At 36.1% G+C, this 18,438-nt stretch overlaps 2 protein-coding genes across 3 annotated transcripts; both read left to right on the top strand.

Annotated features, from left to right (window-relative positions):
- Positions 1 to 1,113: 1,113 nt before the first annotated feature.
- On the top strand, positions 1,114 to 10,952 carry LOC118735973 (daxx-like protein). 2 transcript variants are annotated; one of them, XM_036466054.1, is made up of 5 exons: positions 1,114 to 1,434; positions 6,229 to 8,664; positions 8,734 to 8,962; positions 9,085 to 9,265; positions 9,318 to 10,952. In XM_036466054.1, exons 1-5 carry the CDS (start codon positions 1,393 to 1,395, stop codon positions 10,228 to 10,230), a joined length of 3,801 nt encoding a protein of 1,266 aa, XP_036321947.1. In that variant the 5' UTR covers positions 1,114 to 1,392; the 3' UTR covers positions 10,231 to 10,952. The 2 variants fall into 2 exon arrangements, with proteins under 2 accessions (XP_036321947.1, XP_036321948.1); XM_036466055.1 differs by lacking the exon at positions 1,114 to 1,434 and adding an exon at positions 1,489 to 1,985.
- Positions 10,953 to 15,044: 4,092 nt separating this feature from the next.
- LOC118736692 (kynurenine formamidase) lies at positions 15,045 to 16,427 on the top strand. Its single transcript, XM_036466734.1, has 5 exons — positions 15,045 to 15,084; positions 15,186 to 15,390; positions 15,450 to 15,572; positions 15,635 to 15,848; positions 15,923 to 16,427. The coding sequence occupies exons 2-5, from the start codon at positions 15,255 to 15,257 to the stop codon at positions 16,389 to 16,391; spliced, it is 942 nt and encodes a 313-aa protein (XP_036322627.1). The 5' UTR covers positions 15,045 to 15,084; positions 15,186 to 15,254; the 3' UTR covers positions 16,392 to 16,427.
- The last annotated feature ends 2,011 nt before the right edge of the window (positions 16,428 to 18,438 follow it).

Raw genomic sequence — 18,438 nt, 5'->3', positions numbered from 1 at the left:
TTTTGAGCGGGTTCTACGCCATCCCGAAAAGTAAAAGCAAAGAATACAACAAAAACCAAAACTACTGTGAACCAGTTTAAACATACAATTTAGGTAAAATTACTCATTAAAAGGCTTTAAAACGTATTGTGTTGAATTAACTCTTATTTATTAAAAAAAGTTTAAAATGGTGGTGCTGGTGATATAAACAAATGCTCAGCTGACGAACCCGCTCCACAAACTTTTCCCAAATGCAGTTACAAATACAACATGCAAAAGCAATGCATACGTTCTTGCGTGATCTTGTATTTTTGGCTCATGCTCATGCTATTTTACCTTCTTATCGTACATACTTTATTTCGACTATGAATATGCACCAATATATAATTATATTCGTTTGAAAGCCATGCATTTTGCAAACATCTGATAAAAAAAATTTGTCTTCCTCGTACCAATGGCGGCAACCGTGCATGTCTACAAAAGCTTAATGAGAATTGCAAGGCAAATTTAATAATTCGCCTTGGAGAATTGCTTTGCAGCCACTCTCATTGTGCGGCGACAATTTGTTACAGTTGCGGCGAACAACAATACTTAATTGTCACAAAATGTACTATTCCAATCAAAAACATCGAATTTTGTTCATTTTCTTCGGGAAAATAATCAAGAAGAAAACAAAAAGACCACAATACAATAGAAGCCAGCGCGGCGAAAATCGCATTTAAGCTGATGTCACATAAAACTTTTGCTTCGCTTTACGTGACAGATTCGCTTTGACAGATAAGATGAATTGTATGAAAATGCACAAAGCATGCCACATAAATCGTTGAAGCGGCAGCGCGAAGCGAAAAGATGGTCAACTCCCATCTTTTTGCGCGCTTTGACAATCAGCCGGTTTAATATTTATTTTGTTTCGTCCAAATTCGGGTTTTCATGCAGAAACATAAAACTTAATTACATTGCTGATAATTTTAAATCAAAATAATTAAAATCCACAGCAACTTTGATGAGTAAAAAAGCGGTACAACATTGTTTTCTTGGCGTTCATTGTGGCATACCTTTTGCGTCTGGCGCTTTGCTGGCAAAGTTATAAATGTCACGCAAAGCTACAAAGTTTTATCTGGCATCAGCTTTAACTTGCGACATACGAATTATTGCACAAGTAGTCAATTATTCGCCGTCGAATGTAGATATTCTATAGTTGCTGTATTAGTAAAGTGCGCCGGGGCAATTAATTCATCCGTTTTGTGATAATAAAAAAATTTAGAAAACATTGGATTTTAATTGATTACGCTAGTGTAGTCGTGAAATTTTTCAGAAATTGTGCACGCTACAAACGGTGTGGTATAGCAGCAGTAGGGGCGACTAACAGGCAGTCAGCCCCATGTGAAAAAGAGGAATATTCGCAGTGAAAAAATGAGTTCTGTGATTGTAGTGGACTCCTCCGACGAAGAAGAGGTAAAATAGGAATAGGGAAGATAAAAAAAAAAAACTACGAAATTAGATATTTAATACTGCCAAAATTATGGATACATTTTCAATTTCTTTTCGCTATGGCGAATAATGTGACGTTTTTTTTATTTCTTCTGTCACTCATCTCTGCTGCCGTCGGCGCAGTTTTTCAGTGTTTTGGGTTGGCGCTATAAATGTACAGCTAAAACCACAACCATAGTCACTGTTGTCGGCAGCATCGACGTTCATTTATACGCGCTATTGCGCCTGCATAAAAGTATTGGACAAAGCACAAATTATATACATACATAGGTACATAAGTAAAATATGAGTATGTAGACCAGTACTTGTTCTGTCTTAAAGCAAAATAAACTCTACAAGGTGTAGTAGCGAAGTGCACCGTGGAGACTTGGGTTCGCCGATTGCTCGCGAATGGCATTTGGAATGACGGAGGTGATGATGATGAACAGTTGCGCTTACGAAGGCAATTATTGAAACAGGCCAACCAGCTATAGGTAGACCAACATATACATGCACGGATTGCTTGCTGCCAAGCAGTTAAGTACCTTTGGAAGTGTTGTTAAATTAATGGGGGTAGTCATGTCTTCGCGGATGTCAGCGATGACACTAATGCTAGGGTTGCATAGGTGAAGTGTGTGAGTTTCAAGGCGAATTTGTACAAGGTGGTGTTACCGGACCCACTGATTTCACGGCGAATTTGTACCTTTGTCAAAATTATGTATGTTGTAATTTTATTTTGTACTGATTGGCAATGTGCGTTTAATTTGTTATTGTAATGTTTACATGTATTTTGCCCGTTCTCGGTTCTCTGGCAAAGTAGGGGGAAAAAATGGAAGTGGGAATGGGAAAGGGTTCACTGGTGAATTTCTATTACAACAACTACCACATGTATTTTGTATTGCAGGTGTTATGTTAAATCTCAATTCAACGCAAAATTAACATGTATTTTGTTTATGCTTTTGATGGGTGTGCTGCCAAATCAGTGAACGCATAAACAAAATGCATGTAAGGCGAAAAAATCATCTGATCATACAACACCCCACTTTGTATAAATTCGCCGTGATAACAACTGAACTTACCAAAGCGAATTTATAGGTGGTGGTAGACCAGCTGATTTGTGCGCCTTACATGTATTTTGTTTTCGCTTTTACCGATTTGACAGCACACCCATCAAAAGCAAAAAAACACTCTGGTAAAATCCGGTAAATTCTTGCAACTTCTTGCGAGTTTGGGAACGCAACTATTTGCCGTCGTCGATTCGCCACTTCTCGCTCGCTATGTTTGAGTTCCGGTCGCTTAACGAAAAATTTTGCATGTGAAAGCAACAACAAAGTTAGCTAGCACGGATATACGATAGCAAGTTTGGTTGTACCTCATTGAGTTCGTTCGTTTCGCCACTTGCTAACTGATGGCGAATCGATGACGGCTATTATTTTGATGTTCAGGACTGCGGCGAAAACCTAAATTCGCCGGTAACACCACCCTGTATAAATTCATCTTGTATAATCGCTAAAAATTCAGATGCGCCTGTAACCACCTTATTAAATTCGCCTTGATCACTATCTTACCGGTCAAGGCGAATTAATACACCACCCAAACAAGGCGAATTCGTACTACAACAAAAACGTCATTTCAAGGCGAATTTATACAAGGTGGTGTTGATGGCGAATTTAGATTTTCGCCGCGGTACTTCCTAATGTCAAGATGTGTTTGTTGCAAGCAAGGCGAATTGACATTATAACAAACACATCAGTTTGACATTAAGTACCGCGGCGAAAATCTAAATTCGCCATCACCACCTTGTATAAATTCGCCCTGCGGCATTTTGACATTCAGAAGGACCGAGGCGAAAATCTAAATTCGCCGGTAATACCACCAAGGCGTATTTAACAGTGGTGTAAACCGTATATAAGTAAAAAATTGCACATAAAAATTATACGCAGATATCCATACTGTCATTGGTATGAATTACAACAAACATCATTTTGACGTAATACTTATGGTACGTAAACATACTATGTACATACATATCTGAGAAAAATTAATTATGTTGAGCGCTATTAAGCACGAAGATATTAGGTACAGTTGTATAGGAAACTTCTCAATATTAACAGTAATCAATTTATTTATAATCGTTAATAACACCATTTTTAGTATGGCAGCAGTATTCCATGTCGCAAGCAGTTCTGCCAACACTGGCAGCGCAGTTGTTTAACAACTAGAGGTTTTACGCTGCGCATGCGATGTTTTCGAAAATGTCTCCACTGACTCGCTCTCAGGAAGTGGTTTATTTTACTCATTACAAGTCTCCATTTGCATTTCCCGCCTTTTATTTTTATTTTGATTTTTTACCCATTGATAAGAGAACGACAGAAGTTGAGTTACGAAAGGAAATCAAGTTGTTTGTTTATAACCAAAGTGGGCAAAATATGCATGAAGCACGGAGTATGCCTAAAAATAAAATGTGATTGCAAAAATGTACATACATATGAATTAACCTTCAATCAATACGCCTACGCAACTGGAACGTTCCTGGTTTTTATATTGCCAAAGACTGTTGCAGCTGTCAGCTGCACTAAACAAAATTCTTTGGGACACTTTTATGCTATTGGACCTATGTAGTTCAGTAGACCCAGTAGATAATTTCACGAGCTAAAAGGCCTTGAAATTCAAGAGGCCTTCCACTTGCTTTCCTTTATCCTTTCTTTTTTGTATGGAGTGGCACAAATTGAAGGCCTTTTGTTTTCGCTATCCATATAAAGGCTTCCCGAAGGGCTTTTGTAGGACGTTCTTATAAAGTAATTCATAAAAATCTTGCTTCTTTAAGGTATTTATTTAAGGTTCATATCAAATAAGTACATATGTTTTATTGCAATTTAAAATGCATTACACTTAAGAAGGCCTACCTAAATTATCTTCTGGAGAGGGCAGTGGACAAAACTGCCAATAAGCACAGCGCTTCGGACTACTACCGTACGCCTTTTTATGCGGCCAGAACAGCAACATATATGTACATACTTATGTATGTACATATGTATGCGAGATTATTGCTAAAGGAATCATAATATATTGCTAAGCAGCCTGTTTCTGGTCGGTTGCTATTTACAAACAGACACTACTCGGCAAACACACAGCCTCATTTCGTATGGCGTAAATTAAGAATACGATTGATATCTAACTTCTTTCTCGATATTGAAAACTAAGTCCCTATTTGTAGAGAATGCTGACATTCTCGACAGTATCTCCAATCGTTTCTATGATCGTACCAGCATGCTGATGGTGAAATAAGTTTTTTTTACTAAGTAAAAAGTATTTTGGCGGAAATTTCTTGCACTATATGAATCAAAGCCGTGTTGTGGAAGATTAAAGTTCCCAATATTGCAGTTGTGAATTAAAAACCAATGTTTAACAAAATGGTAGACAAATTATTTAATCGTTCTCCAAAAGCTTAAACAGACGGCAGCGAGTTAATCCGCAGATAATTCCCGAGTTGATCCGGATCAACGCTGCTGTCTGTTTATGCTTTAACATATATTTTTGTTGGATATCTACCATATATTTGTGGAAGTATGTATGTTTGTATGTATGTGCCAGTTTGCAGCCTAAACGGACGGACAGAATCGAACAGTATTTTGACAGAGTATTGCTATGACACCTGGGCCTATTATAGGGAGAAAAAAATTGGAATTCGACAAGGGGGCGTGGCACCTCCCATAGGCGAAAATTTTTTGTATCAGCTGTGCTTATAGTAAGGTATATATGAAGGGAGTTTGTAAAAAGAGGCGTGGCCCGCCACATCCCGTAGAAGTGGAATTTTTTATCAGCTATAAATTCGAAAGCATAAGTCACATGGACTTTAAATTTTGTACGCAGGCATAGCTATGGTAGCTGGTTATAGTAGGCGGTAAATAAATGCGTTTGTAAAAGGGTGCGTGGAACATCCCATAGGCGTGGAATTTTTTATCAGCTATGTATAACTTCAAAACCACCACATTCACATGAAATTGAAATTTGGTATGCGGACATATCTACGGTAGGTAGTAGGCTTTATATACATGAGTTTGCAAAAAGGGGCGTGTCGCATCCCATAGGCGTGGAATTTTTAACCAACCATAAATGATTAACCATAGGTCACATGAACCTGAAAATTTGTATCTAGACATATATATGAGAGTTGTTCAGAATAAAGCTGTTTTGTAAAAACATCGACGATATATAAATGAGCTTATAAAAGGGGGATAAATATGTTTTCATCTATTACACCAGTTAGATAAAACTGTGTTATTTTAAAACATTACGGTCGTTAGACAATTTCGAAATGGAAAGATTAAATCATTTTATTGATCTAGCGATGCTGTTAAACGAAACATGTTCATGTGTAATAAATAAAACTACTTCTGAAAAAAGCATTCTACCGGTAAAGTGCAGATATACTAAAACAGCTAATTTAAAAGTTCTATCGTTACCTTAATCCACCTAATATTAATAATGAAACAAGATTTGTAGTACAGAAAGTGATGATCAATATATTTTACATAGTTGAAGTACGATAAAGCTAAAAGTATGGATCATAAGGATTCCTTAATTTAAACAGAAATAAAATAGTTTTTCTCCTCTAATTTATGCTGAACTGCATATTTGTATTACAGTACTGTATTACTACTGGAAAGCTACTAGTTTAAATATCGATGTTTATTCTGTTTGTTTTTTTTTTACCCACCACCACTAGTTGAAGATCTGACTCTCTTCCCTTCACTTTTAACCATTTTTTTCTTTTAGGTGCCAGCAAAGCGAGCCTTCATTGCTCCTTCAATTCCGGCCACAATAACTCCGATAAAGGGAACGGTCACGCAATGTCCACCAAGCGCACCAGCAAATCAACTGAAACACAAAAAGATGAAGCCACGCACTATACCAAGCGGCATTACAATCACACGCCGTAGTCCTATTAATGTGGCTTCCTCCAATTCGAGCAGCAACAATACTAATGCGGCCGCTACAGTTTCAAATGCCATGGCCAACATGAGCAATTCATTAGCAACAAAAATTTCAGCAGCTACAGTGGCTGCAACCAGTAAACTAAATTCGATGCTGTCCAAAACGACGACACCAAGTCTTCTTAAACAAAATATAGCTTCTTCGATTAGTAGTGCTAAGGAAAAACAAACACCTGCTCCACCACGGCAGTTGCCAACGCAACAACTTAATCCAAAACCACAACTGCAGCAGCAGCCTCCATCGAAGCAACAACAGCCACAGCAATTCCAGCAGGGCTTGCCGCTTTTGTCGCAATTGCCACAGTTACAGCCATCACCTTCGGTTTTACGGAAACGTTTATCAACAGCAGCGTCCTCGCCTTCACAACAATTACAAGCACAAATGCAACAGCAACAGCAACAGCTACCAAAGTTGCAAAAATCCAAACAACAAAATCCGCCTAGATTGCAGCAGCTTCTACAGCTTGATCCACACGCACGCAAGCCTAGCACACCGCCCGCCACTAACAAACCAATTCCAGCAGGTCCCAGCAGTACTTCAACAGGTTCTACGTCCAATACCGCATTGCTACCACTGATCTCATCGGTACAATCAATGGCGGCAGGCGCAACGCCACCGCTTCAATTACTGGCTACACCACCGCATAGTGCAGCCACAACTTTCAGTGATCAGCAGCTATTTAGCCCGAAATTGATGCATACCACATGCAGTTTGCCGCCATCCACGACGGTAACAGCCTCGCGTCCACAATCATCTACCAGCACCAATGCCAACAACAGCAATAGTTTTATATCAAGTAATAATAAAAATATAAACAACAATTTTAAAATTATGTTACCACCCAAAAGCAGCAATAGCGCTGGCATAAATCTCCAATCTCCCTCCACCGCTGCTACACCGGTAACGACATCTCTAGCCATACCAGTAGCTTTGCAGCAGTCAAGTTCCGGACCCCGCATAGCCTATGTGAATAGCCTTGCGGCACAAATCAATCCAATGCCCAGCAACAATGCAGCCAACACTACAAACAAGCCCAAAACGTCAACAGCAACGGTTGTGCCAATCGCACTAACGGCAGCCGCTCAACTGGCGTCAATGGGAGCTCCTTCAACATCGGGTGCAAACACTTCAACATCTGCATCTACGAATTCATTAGCAAGTGTGCGTCGTGTCAAGCCAACAACGCTGATACGTAAAAATGACGAGGCATGGCTGAAGCGCACAAACCTTTCAACAGCAACAACAACAACTGGGAGAAATTTCGATGATGATGACTTAGTATTAGAACTATTGCCGCATTCCACAAATACCAAATCGCACTCCCAAATGGCAACACAATTAGCAGGAGCGGTGCAAAACACAGCAAAGTCGCAAAAACCATCAGCCCCATCACTTTCAGTCCCTAACAAACCTACATTTGCAAGCACCCAAAAATCAGCCGTACATAAGCCGGCCCTGTCACTGAAAATCGATCTAACTGAGTCGCCTGATAAGACTACTACTCGAAGCGTAGAAACAATCACAATTTCACCAACGATCTCGCCATCGACGTCCGCACAAAATAAGCCCGTAAATCTAATCATAAATGGTGATGCTGCAACTCAATCGACAAAAAGTAGTACATTGAATTCCAATGATAAAGGCAAGTCTTTTGACGAGCGACTACCACTTACGAGTGATTATGACGAACTGTTAAAAGTTTGCCGAGAAGCAGATCCTTCAGCAGACATGGAGAAGCTCGTCAAATCAAAACTAATAAAATACTACTATAACGTGCACCCAGACTTTGTGTGTTCGAAAGGATTTAGCAAGAATTTAAGAACGGTTATTGCAAATATACGTAAGGAACCAGATTTGGTATATCTGCACCTAAAGACAGTAGTTGACGAGTTGAAAGTACGCAGCAAGAACAAAGAAGCGGTGCCAACTTTGTTGGTAAGAAGCGAAGAAAAAAGTGATATTACTGCTTGTAGTAGTGGTACCAGGGATAGAGATCGGGAATCTACTGCTGGCGGGGGTGCGGAAAGCGGTGATGCAGTCGTTGAAGAAATCGGCAGCACTGGTAACAAACACACTGACGAACAGATCAAGAAATTGAATAAGGCATTGTATATACTGACGAAGCGTATTGAAGTGCTAGAATCTACCGAAGTTGATTGGGAAGATGAAGATTCAAGTTATCTGCAAGTGGAGCGTTTTAAAAAGCGTGCTTGCCAGGTATGGAAGTCATTTATGTTTTAGTTTAAAATAATCTTTACTAAAGAATACTTCATTTACATTTTTCAGATATATGAAAAAATCTGTGATCTTACTGGAGAGAGCAAGAATGCACATCGTTTGGTTAAGAAGCCAATACATTTTAATGGTACCACCTATACACAATTCAATAAGACACTGCAGGCGTATGTAAATCGCACGAAGGAGTTTCCCGATTACTTCGACGTGCTGCGGATGCTGGAGCACTGCAATCGTCAATACGCCTATACTTTGGCAACTTTTGAAATGAAGCGCATCGGTGAGTGCTTGTCGGTGTTGCAGCCGAAGTCGTGTTATCTCATACGTAATAGTGGTTGTTTGGCGCGTAGCCGGTATTATGAAAAGGTCATAACGTTATTTTTCTTTTATTTTTTTTCAAAGCGCATGATGCCTTCATGAAGGTTGGGAAATTGCTGCAGTCGCGCCGGAAGACTGATCTCTACGAAACCGTCACGCATTTCACAGCTCACGAGAAAGACCCAGCCAGTGTAGATCCCGCACTACAGGCGAAGTTAAGTGAAAATCAAAAGAAACGGACACGTATTAGTGACGTGATTGAAAAGTGAGTTTATTTGGTTATTCAGTTAACAGTGACTTTGTAATGGTTTGTTTAGATTTGCGCGCGAACAGGATATGCTAAGGGAGGAATTGAAAGAGGCACGTCAAACTAAAGTGGCGAAGAGGTTGAAAAGCGAAAGTAGCGCTGATGATGAAGATGATGCGATCGCCAGCACTAGTGCCAATGCTGCAAATACTGCAGCGACACGAAAGATCAAGAAGGAAAACGGAGAAGTAATGACTAATGTAAATCGCAACGGTAACGATGTTCTAGATGATGACGACGAGTATGAAGATGAGGATGAAGATGAGGAAGAGGATGAGGACCAAGTAAATGGAAGCGACCTAGAGGCGGACGTTGATAAATTGGCTAATGGCAACCTTTCCGATGTTGAATCCGATGTGGAAATAGTTGTAAACAGTTCAAAAGACGAAATAAACGAGGCATCCAAAGTAAACGATACAAATTCGGTTCAACAACAAACAACAATAGATAAAAATCCGATAGCAACGATTACAACCGAAGAAGTAGCGTGCTCATCAACCAACACTCAGTCAAAGTCAGACGAAACACAAAAGGCACAAAACGCCGTTACGCCCACAAATGCAACAGAAACGCTTTCGCAAACAAAAACATCTGTAAGCAATAATGCAACGAGACAAAAGACTGTGGATCCCTTAGCTGGCGCAGAACCTGCTACCACTACCGGAGTAAAATCAGATGATGATAGTAAGCAGGCAGTATCCATAGCAAACGGACGCATGAAAACTGTCACGCAAGGCAGTCAATCACCAACAATAAAAATAGTTTCCTTATCAAGTTTAAAAAACAAAGAGGATGTAGCTGACAGTAGCACAACTATTGTGGATAGCAAGCAGGCTAATCAACGGGATGCATCATCGACGAAAACGCCGAATAAACGACAACGCACAGTTGCAGAAATTGTCATTTCCGACGAGGAATCGTAGTTGTGGCTACAGGCGTTGCAGCAATTTACTTAATTTAGCTGTACATAGCTGCTCAATTTTATTTTTGGGAAACACGCGAGAATAGCATAGCTATTATGATAGATATCGAGTTTGGATATTAAAAGTTTAAAATCACAGACCTATCCTGAAAAACTTTAAATCTTTGGCAACATATCATAACTACAGTGTATGTAACACCAATAACTCCAAATGACACATAGCACAATTGTAGCCAAGTTGAGTAATAAAAAATAAAAAAAAGTACTCGAAATCCCAAATACACCTTCAAAATCTGGATTTATTTTTGCTCATAACTTTAGCTTAACTTTTTCTTAACTGATATTCAATTTTTATAGGCGCTAATAACGATATACATATAACTTACAGTATGATAAAAAAAAATTTGGGATTATTACCGTAATATGAAAAACAACTTTATAATCAAAAAATCAGTAGAAATTTCAATTTTTTTTTAAGCCTACGGTAATGGTCCCACTATTTTTTATTATTATATGGTAAGTTATATATCGTTATAAGCGCATATAAGTTCTCTTTCCAGCAACATATTGAATATCGGTTCAGAAGGGTTAAATTTGTGGGCAAAAAGCCACCGAAAGCGGTTTTTTGACCCTACGTCCAAATTTTGAGGTCGTATTTGGTATTTTGTGTCTGCACTTTTTTAACTAGGCCCACAATATGTGCAATGTGGCATTCGAAGTTAATTTTCACTGTTCTCTGTTGAAATTAGTTCTGTACGTACGGCGGAAGAATTGCTGCAGTCAGGATCTGCAAGCAGAATTGTAGCACATGGTTGCATTTGTTGTCAATAATTTAAATGAAACCAGTTCGATGAATTTGAAATTATGATATCGAAAAATTTGCGATTTTCTATAAAAGAAGTGAGTAAATATTATTTTATTTAATAATTATTAACTCCAGTCAAACGTGCGAATTTCTACAAATTTGCGTACGTGCAGAATTTTGTATGCTTCTCTATGTATTTGAGGATATTTTCTTATTATTATTTTAAACGAACAAAGCTAGTAAATAAATTTTTTTTCATTGGTACCAGAGGTGGACAATTTATGATTACGGTTACATTTTAATTACGATTGTTTAAATGTAATCCTTAAATTATATACGAATACGATTATTTTAATTGTAATCATAAATGTTGCCATTACGATTGTAATAATTGTAATCTTAAAAATTTAAGGACTGAGGTTACTGTAATCGTAACCATGAAATACATGATATAATTGTAATCTTAAATGTAATGCTAATCCTAGGTAATCAAAATGTAATCTTAATCATAAAGTGACCAGCTCTAATTGGTACCATAACATAAAACGCATTACAAATGGAGACATTCTTTGAGAAACAGACAGTCCATTAAATTGAGCTAGTAAGCTAAAACTAGTAGGAAATTTATTTATTTATTTTATTTAACAGTTTGTAATTTATTATAATAGCGCTGATTTGTTCGTTCTTACTAGGGCAGGCCTGTAATTAAATTTGTTGCCATTTACTTAACAATAAATATCATATTCCCTAGTTGTTAAAACAAGAAAATATATGGGAACATTTTGAGGGATGTTGGCTGCTGTTCTAGCAGTCCTTGGCTGGTTTTAATCTAGGTCGTCATTAGATAGTATACGACTCGTTGGAATAAATTATCATTTGTCATTTTATAGATTATTGGAATTCTAAAATTTTCATAGTAGTAGCGTAAAAATTGCATAACATTACTGAAGCCACTGGTTATTTTCAAATTGTATATATTATATATATACATAGTTTGGAAGGATTTCATTGTAAATACACTATATATATGCTTACATATGTACATATGTATGTATCTATGAATGTATGCATAATTTTGTTATAAACATTTAAAAAGAATGCATATGTTTATTTACTTTCGCTATTTATTTGCAATCAGCAAAATAATAAGATTGGCATGGAAAGGAGGTTGTGCTGACGATCGGGAATTCCATGTGTATAAATCGTCCCACTAAATTTCAAAGTATGTAACACAAAAATTATACTGCTCTGTTATTTATCGGAATGTTAATAAAACGAAACTCAAGAGTGAATGTTGCATATATTCACATATATACATATGAAATATCTAATTTTGGTATTTAATTTTTGTGTGGTAGTAGCATACTATAGGATGTCCCTAAACGAAAAACTAACGTTTTACGCAGAAAGCTTAAAATTTCCCTTTTCGCATATTGTGTATATAAATAAATAAGAATGTATGTATGTCGCATGCATGTGTACAAGTATACAACATGCGGTATAATAATTCCCGCTGGGAAAATAGGTAAACACCTTACGAGGTAAGCCATGTTTTCTTTCAGTTTTAAGTAAAGTAAAGGAGATTCGTCAGTGAAGTGGTAAGGACCACCTGGTGAAGTGCAAGTCGCTGGTAAGGTATTGCCCTTCACCCGGCGGTCCTTACCACTTCCCTGCTGAATCTCCATTACTTTAACAAAAACGTGGCCGCCTTATGTAAGTAGTAATTTATTTAGAATGTTCATTTGGTATCAGACATACTTCTGAGGCGCTTTACAAAGTAAGCTAGTGTAATGCAGAGCAGTCGCTCGGAGTAGTTCGGCGCTTGCAAATAACTTCGGCTGCACGTTATTTTGCAACTGACAATGTAATGTGTCGTCGGAGAGGTTCATTTTGTGCTTTACTAGTAGATCACATTGGCCATGATGACAACTTTGCTACTAAAAACTGAAAGAAAATATGGCTTACCTCGTAAGGTGCTTACCTATTTTGCCAGTGGGAAAAATGAATGAAATGCCTACGAATATGTATGCATGTTAAAATATAAAAAATCGATTAAGCTAATATTACATACATAAGTATGTATATGAAAAAAATAATAATTGTAAATTTAAACGTAATTAAATATTTAAGTAAAATACATACATAACTACAAAAGAGGTTGGCGACCTGCAGTGAGAATGCAGGTGCTGAGCGCACATGTTATAATTCATTGTGTTCTCTATGTCAACATACTAACTAACAAATTATCTTACGTTAAGCATACTAAATATGTATACTTTAATGTGTCTAACATATTATTAGTTCTAATAAATATGAATATGAGAATGCGTATATTTTTTAAAATCTCTTTAGCCCTAAGCACTTATAATCGTATGCGTAACTAATTATTTCACAACTAAACGGCAATAAAGTTAAGAATTTATATAAAGTACAGTTTATACTTTCTATGTTGTAACAAGTCTAAATGGTTTCGCAACTATCCGGAATCTTTTACAACTAAAAGACGATATGAATCTTCAACCACCTTAATAACCAGGCACGGAAAATAATCATAATTTTTTCAATTTTAACCAAAAAAATCAACAAGTTATAATCGCTGTAAAACCATTTTATTTATACCCACGTATTTGTTTTCGTACGTCCCACAGTAATTTACAATGATTTTTATTTTTCGAGTTTAATCAATAAAGATTAAAAATAATAATTTATATTTGAGTTTTAGTTTTTCGCTCAAACGTAATTATTATTACTTGATTTTTATATTTTCGATCAAAAATAATGACTATTTTATGATTTTTATTTTTTCGCTCAGAGATAATAATTATTGCCGAGTTTTATTTTTTCACTTAAGAATAATGATCATTCCAAAAAATCAAAATCTATACCATCTCGGTTTCCGCCGTATCCTTTTCGGGGGTAGCGACACCCTAGTTAAAGGAATAAGTCTAAAAATTTTCAGGTAAAATTTCAGTAAGTTGCGTCTGTAAAGCCTTTTAAATTTTATAAATAATCATTATTTTTAAGTGGAAAAATAAAACTCAGTAATAGTTATTATCTCTGAGGGAAAAAATAAAAATCATAAATTAATCATTATTTTTGATCAAAAAAATAAAAATCAAATAATCATTTTCGTTGAGCAGAAAAATAAAAATCAATAATAATTATTATTTTAGAGCGAAAAAAATAAAATTCATAAAATAATGATTAAATGCTGATTTAAATTATTTTACTCAGAATGATTACCGTTCCTGTTAATAACATAAGAAAGTGCAGGAGTTAGTGCAGTGGAAGAAATTAATTACCAGTTAAAGTCAAAAGTATATTTATATAGTTAAGTAGTAAGAGCTTCTGAATATCGAAACAGAGGTAGAGGGGACAGCGCATCTACCTTATAAAAAATTTAGTTTTCTTTCTAGAGTACCGATTTCTGCAAAGTTCGGCCGTCTAACCGTATGACTTAGACTTTTTTTAGTGATTTTTTAGTTTTTTCAACCAGTTCAAGCAAACACATAGGGCCTAAAATAATTGTAACGGATGAGTTTGATTAAACAAGCCAATAAAATACTAAGCGATTCTGCAATGAAAACGGTTTGCAATTGTGTTAAATAATATTCGGTTTTGAGTTTGCCTCTATGTATACAATACATCCATACATATGTATGATATGAATATGTATGCGTAAATATGCATACTTGAGTTAGCAAATACCTTTGCTTATCTCTATTATTGTCATCGTACAATTCAAGATAGAACCCATTATATACAAATGTATTCATAAACATTGCCGCAGCTGTGGTGTAGTGGTTAGCAGTGCGCGCTACCACTCCGCAGGGCCCGGCTCAACCCAACAACGAAAAATAAAAATAAAAAAATAAAGTTTTTTCTAACACCGGTCGCCCCTCGGCAAACAATGCCATGAAAAACAGTTTCTCAAAAATACAATCGCCGTTCGGAGTCGGCGTAAAACTGTAGGTCTCTCCGCTTTGAGTGACAACATCAAGGCGCACGCCACAAATCGGAGGAGAAGCTCGGCCAAACACTAACATATGTGTAAGCGTCAATCTGTTATATATACATTTATGTACATATGTACATACATAACTATAAACGAGGCTTTGGGAGTGTTTAAAAGAAATCAAATTCAATACTAGATTCATGCGGCTTCATCAACTGAAAAGCAACACGAGTCTTCTTGCTGGTAGTAGATTTTTCTGATTAAAATGTATGCTAATAGCACGGGCAGATATGCTGACTTGGATAAGGAATATTCACCTACGAAAAATTCGAAACGTTTTTTAAATACGGCACAACCTGATATAGTTGTCATAGAACAGTTTTTGAAAATTACTACGGAGCGTGAGTTACTTCTGATTCCCTTTGTTAATAAAACACAAGTAATATGAATGCTTTATTAGAAACTCAAAATGCACGCAAAAAGTATATAGTACGGGAGAGCGTAACCTATAGAAAAAATAATTTCAATGCGAGTACTGTTGATAACCAAGTGGTAGACATTTACTATAAGGATAAGGAGCACGGTTGGGCATAAAAAAAAAACAGTGATTAGTGAATGTTACTTGTGGATGTTTAATGTTTTCAGGCTCTCCAATTTTTGTTTATATACACGGCGGATACTGGCAAGAGTTGGATAGACACACTTCCGGCTCATTCGTGGAACCGCTGGTCGAACAAGGTTACCGCGTAATCGCCGCAGACTATAATTTATGCCCCACAGTAACTCTACATGGGATTAATGAGCAAATAAATGATTTCTATGAGTGGTTATTTCGATATGCAAACGATACACAAGCTAGGTAAGCTGAAAATTGGGAAATTCTTTCAATTAAAAATATGACCCAGTGCGTAAATATCCCGTTTTATATTTTAGCAAAATCTCAATTAGTGGCCACTCAGCAGGTGCCTACTTGTCAACTCTATTATTTAATAAGAGGATTGAAAATTGGCCAGGTACTGAACGTATAGTTTCATTTTTTCTAATAAGCGGAATTTTTGATTTACGCGAGTGCTGGAGTTTGCCGAGTGTCAATCCGATGAATATTTTGAATTTAGATGAAACTAGCTCGAAAGCATTGTCGCCAATTTGCTGGGAACTAGATTTGGAATTCATTGAGTTTGCCAAACGAGTAAATCTACAGGTTTACGTCATAGCAGCGGAAAACGACAGTGATACATTTAAAGGTCAATCTTTAGCTTATGCAAAGAAATTAGAGAAGCATGGACTTCAAATAGAATTTAAAATATTTCAGGGATATGATCACTTTGATATAATAGAAGATGTGCCTATCAAAAACTCTTTGATAAATACTTATTTATTGGAAAAATGTATAAATGTATGATGAGGAAATGTGGTGATAACCAAAATAGCTATCACTTCTACCATTTTTACAAATTGTTGTTGTTTTTCCACGAAATTTTTTCTTTAAAAACGGCCTCAAGTTCAATAAACATTGTTGAATATAATTGTTATAAGGCCATAAATAACAAAAACATAAAAAATTAAAAATTTTTGGGTGCAATTGTTAAGGTTTGTTGAATTTTCATAATTTTTATACGAAGTCTGAAATGTGCGTGTAAAATGTGGATTTATGTGGCACTGGTTAGGTAAAGTGCTAGACTTTTATAAAAAGCAATGTAATTAAATTAACAAAAGAAAAATACCCAAAACCAGTCAAAACGTCACTTGACTTAAATCAGCTGACCACAAGTGTATGTATCGTCAGCTGAAATGCAAAAATACGTAACAACATCGCAACTTAAATGGAAAGTCGTGACTAATATTTTTTTTTTTGTTTTTATAAAATGATGTGGAGAGTTGTAGTTCGATGAAGTCCATTATATATAAATATCAAAAAGTGAATTTTGATTTTTTTTTATTAGTTATGACTTTTTGCATTTCAGTGATGTTGTTGTTACGTCTTTTGCCATTTCAATTGTGCAATTTGAAGTACCTAAATTAGCGGAATTTTTATCTTCTCTTTGATGTGTGTTTTCCAAACACCTCTTTAAAGAGCTGCTATTCTACACAAAAGAATCTTGGTAATTTGTGTTACAACAAAATACAGTTAATGCACATGTTTGTTGAGTGCTTACAATCGTATTTATGCTGTAAAATCCTTTTAGATTTAAATACAGGTGCTTATTTTCGCTAGGGGCAATACTAAGAATAACACTTAGAAAAAGACCAATACAAGAATGAAAGTAAAGATGAGTACGTAGTACATAGATAAAGAAAAGGATAAAGGCAAAGGTAAAAATAAAAACAAAAATAAAGATGCGTAAAGATAAAGGCAAAAATTAAGATCAAGGTAAATTTAAACACTTTAATTATATAAGGGCAAATGTGAAGGGAATATGTAGATGAAGAAAATGATAAATGTGCACATGAGTAGCGAAGGTGCCACCCATCGAATGGCAACTTCTTACACGACTTTATTAGAAAAGATTTGAAAACTGCATTATTTCCATAAATATAGAAAATATTGAAAAATTTCTCAAATAGTTTCGTCTTAGATTAGCGTGATTTTTACTAATTGCTGGGAAAGGCCGACGTTTACAGATTTTTAGTATTAAAAAAAAAAATCCCAAGTCGGAAATAATTAAAAACTTAATTATTTCCAATAATTAAAAACTTAATTATTTCCATAAATATCGGAAATGCGGAAAAAAATCATACAGACTTTCGACTTAGTTTAGGGAGATCTCTACAAAAAAATGGAAAATAATTCTTTTCACAGTTTTGTTTTTTTTATTCAAAAAATTTCTAAGTCCAAAAGGTTTAAAAACTTCGTTATTTCGTTAAATAACGAAAATTTGGAAAAAATTCTCAAATAGTTTCGGCCTAGTTCAACGAGACCTTAAAAAAAATTTAAAATGATTTTGTTTTTTTTTATTCCAATACCAATACAAAAGCTTATACTTCTATTTTACACCAAAGCTACACTGTTTCCATGTAAATTTGCAAAGAAGCAACAAGGTGCCACTGCTAAGGGAGCGGTGCGAGAGATACAACTGTCAGTTCATCGAACCTTGTATTATTGAATTATGGTGTCAACCTTGTACGTTTTGTCAAAATGATGTGTTTGTTCTAATTTTTAGTCTGTTCCTTTGAACTTCGGACTAAAACCTGTGGAACTGTCAAACTACAATTTTACGCTCTCAAATGAGAGTAAAAGGAGAACAGATGCAGAAGTGCATAGGAACGCAAAAAGCACTATTTCCTGTAAATACGTCAGACGGTTTGTTTACATGTCATTGGTACTACACTGATTTGGCTGAAATATCTAGTCTGTTCCAATAGCAGTCCGGTTTACAGGATTTAGTCAGAACTTACAGGAAGTCGTTCCTATTGACATAAAACCTGTAAGTGGGAACACATTTGAGAGA

This window comes from Rhagoletis pomonella, unplaced genomic scaffold (assembly GCF_013731165.1).
Source record: "Rhagoletis pomonella isolate Grant_MI unplaced genomic scaffold, Rhpom_1.0 Rhpom_scaffold_00003, whole genome shotgun sequence".
NCBI lineage: Eukaryota > Metazoa > Arthropoda > Insecta > Diptera > Tephritidae > Rhagoletis > Rhagoletis pomonella.
The sequence above is the reverse complement of the archived record's forward strand: the minus strand, read 5'-3'. Positions and strand labels throughout refer to the sequence as shown.

Excerpts from the sequence above, each read along its gene's own strand:
- LOC118735973 (XM_036466054.1), top strand. The coding sequence starts at position 1,393 with ATGAGTTCTGTGATTGTAGTGGACTCCTCCGACGAAGAAGAG. Across the intron at positions 8,665-8,733 it reads TTAAAAAGCGTGCTTGCCAG|ATATATGAAAAAATCTGTGA; the intron begins GTATGGAAGTCA and ends TACATTTTTCAG. Across the intron at positions 8,963-9,084 it reads TTTTGAAATGAAGCGCATCG|CGCATGATGCCTTCATGAAG; the intron begins GTGAGTGCTTGT and ends TTTTTTTCAAAG.
- LOC118736692 (XM_036466734.1), top strand. The coding sequence starts at position 15,255 with ATGTATGCTAATAGCACGGGCAGATATGCTGACTTGGATAAGGAATAT. Across the intron at positions 15,573-15,634 it reads CTATAAGGATAAGGAGCACG|GCTCTCCAATTTTTGTTTAT; the intron begins GTTGGGCATAAA and ends TAATGTTTTCAG. Across the intron at positions 15,849-15,922 it reads GCAAACGATACACAAGCTAG|CAAAATCTCAATTAGTGGCC; the intron begins GTAAGCTGAAAA and ends TTTATATTTTAG.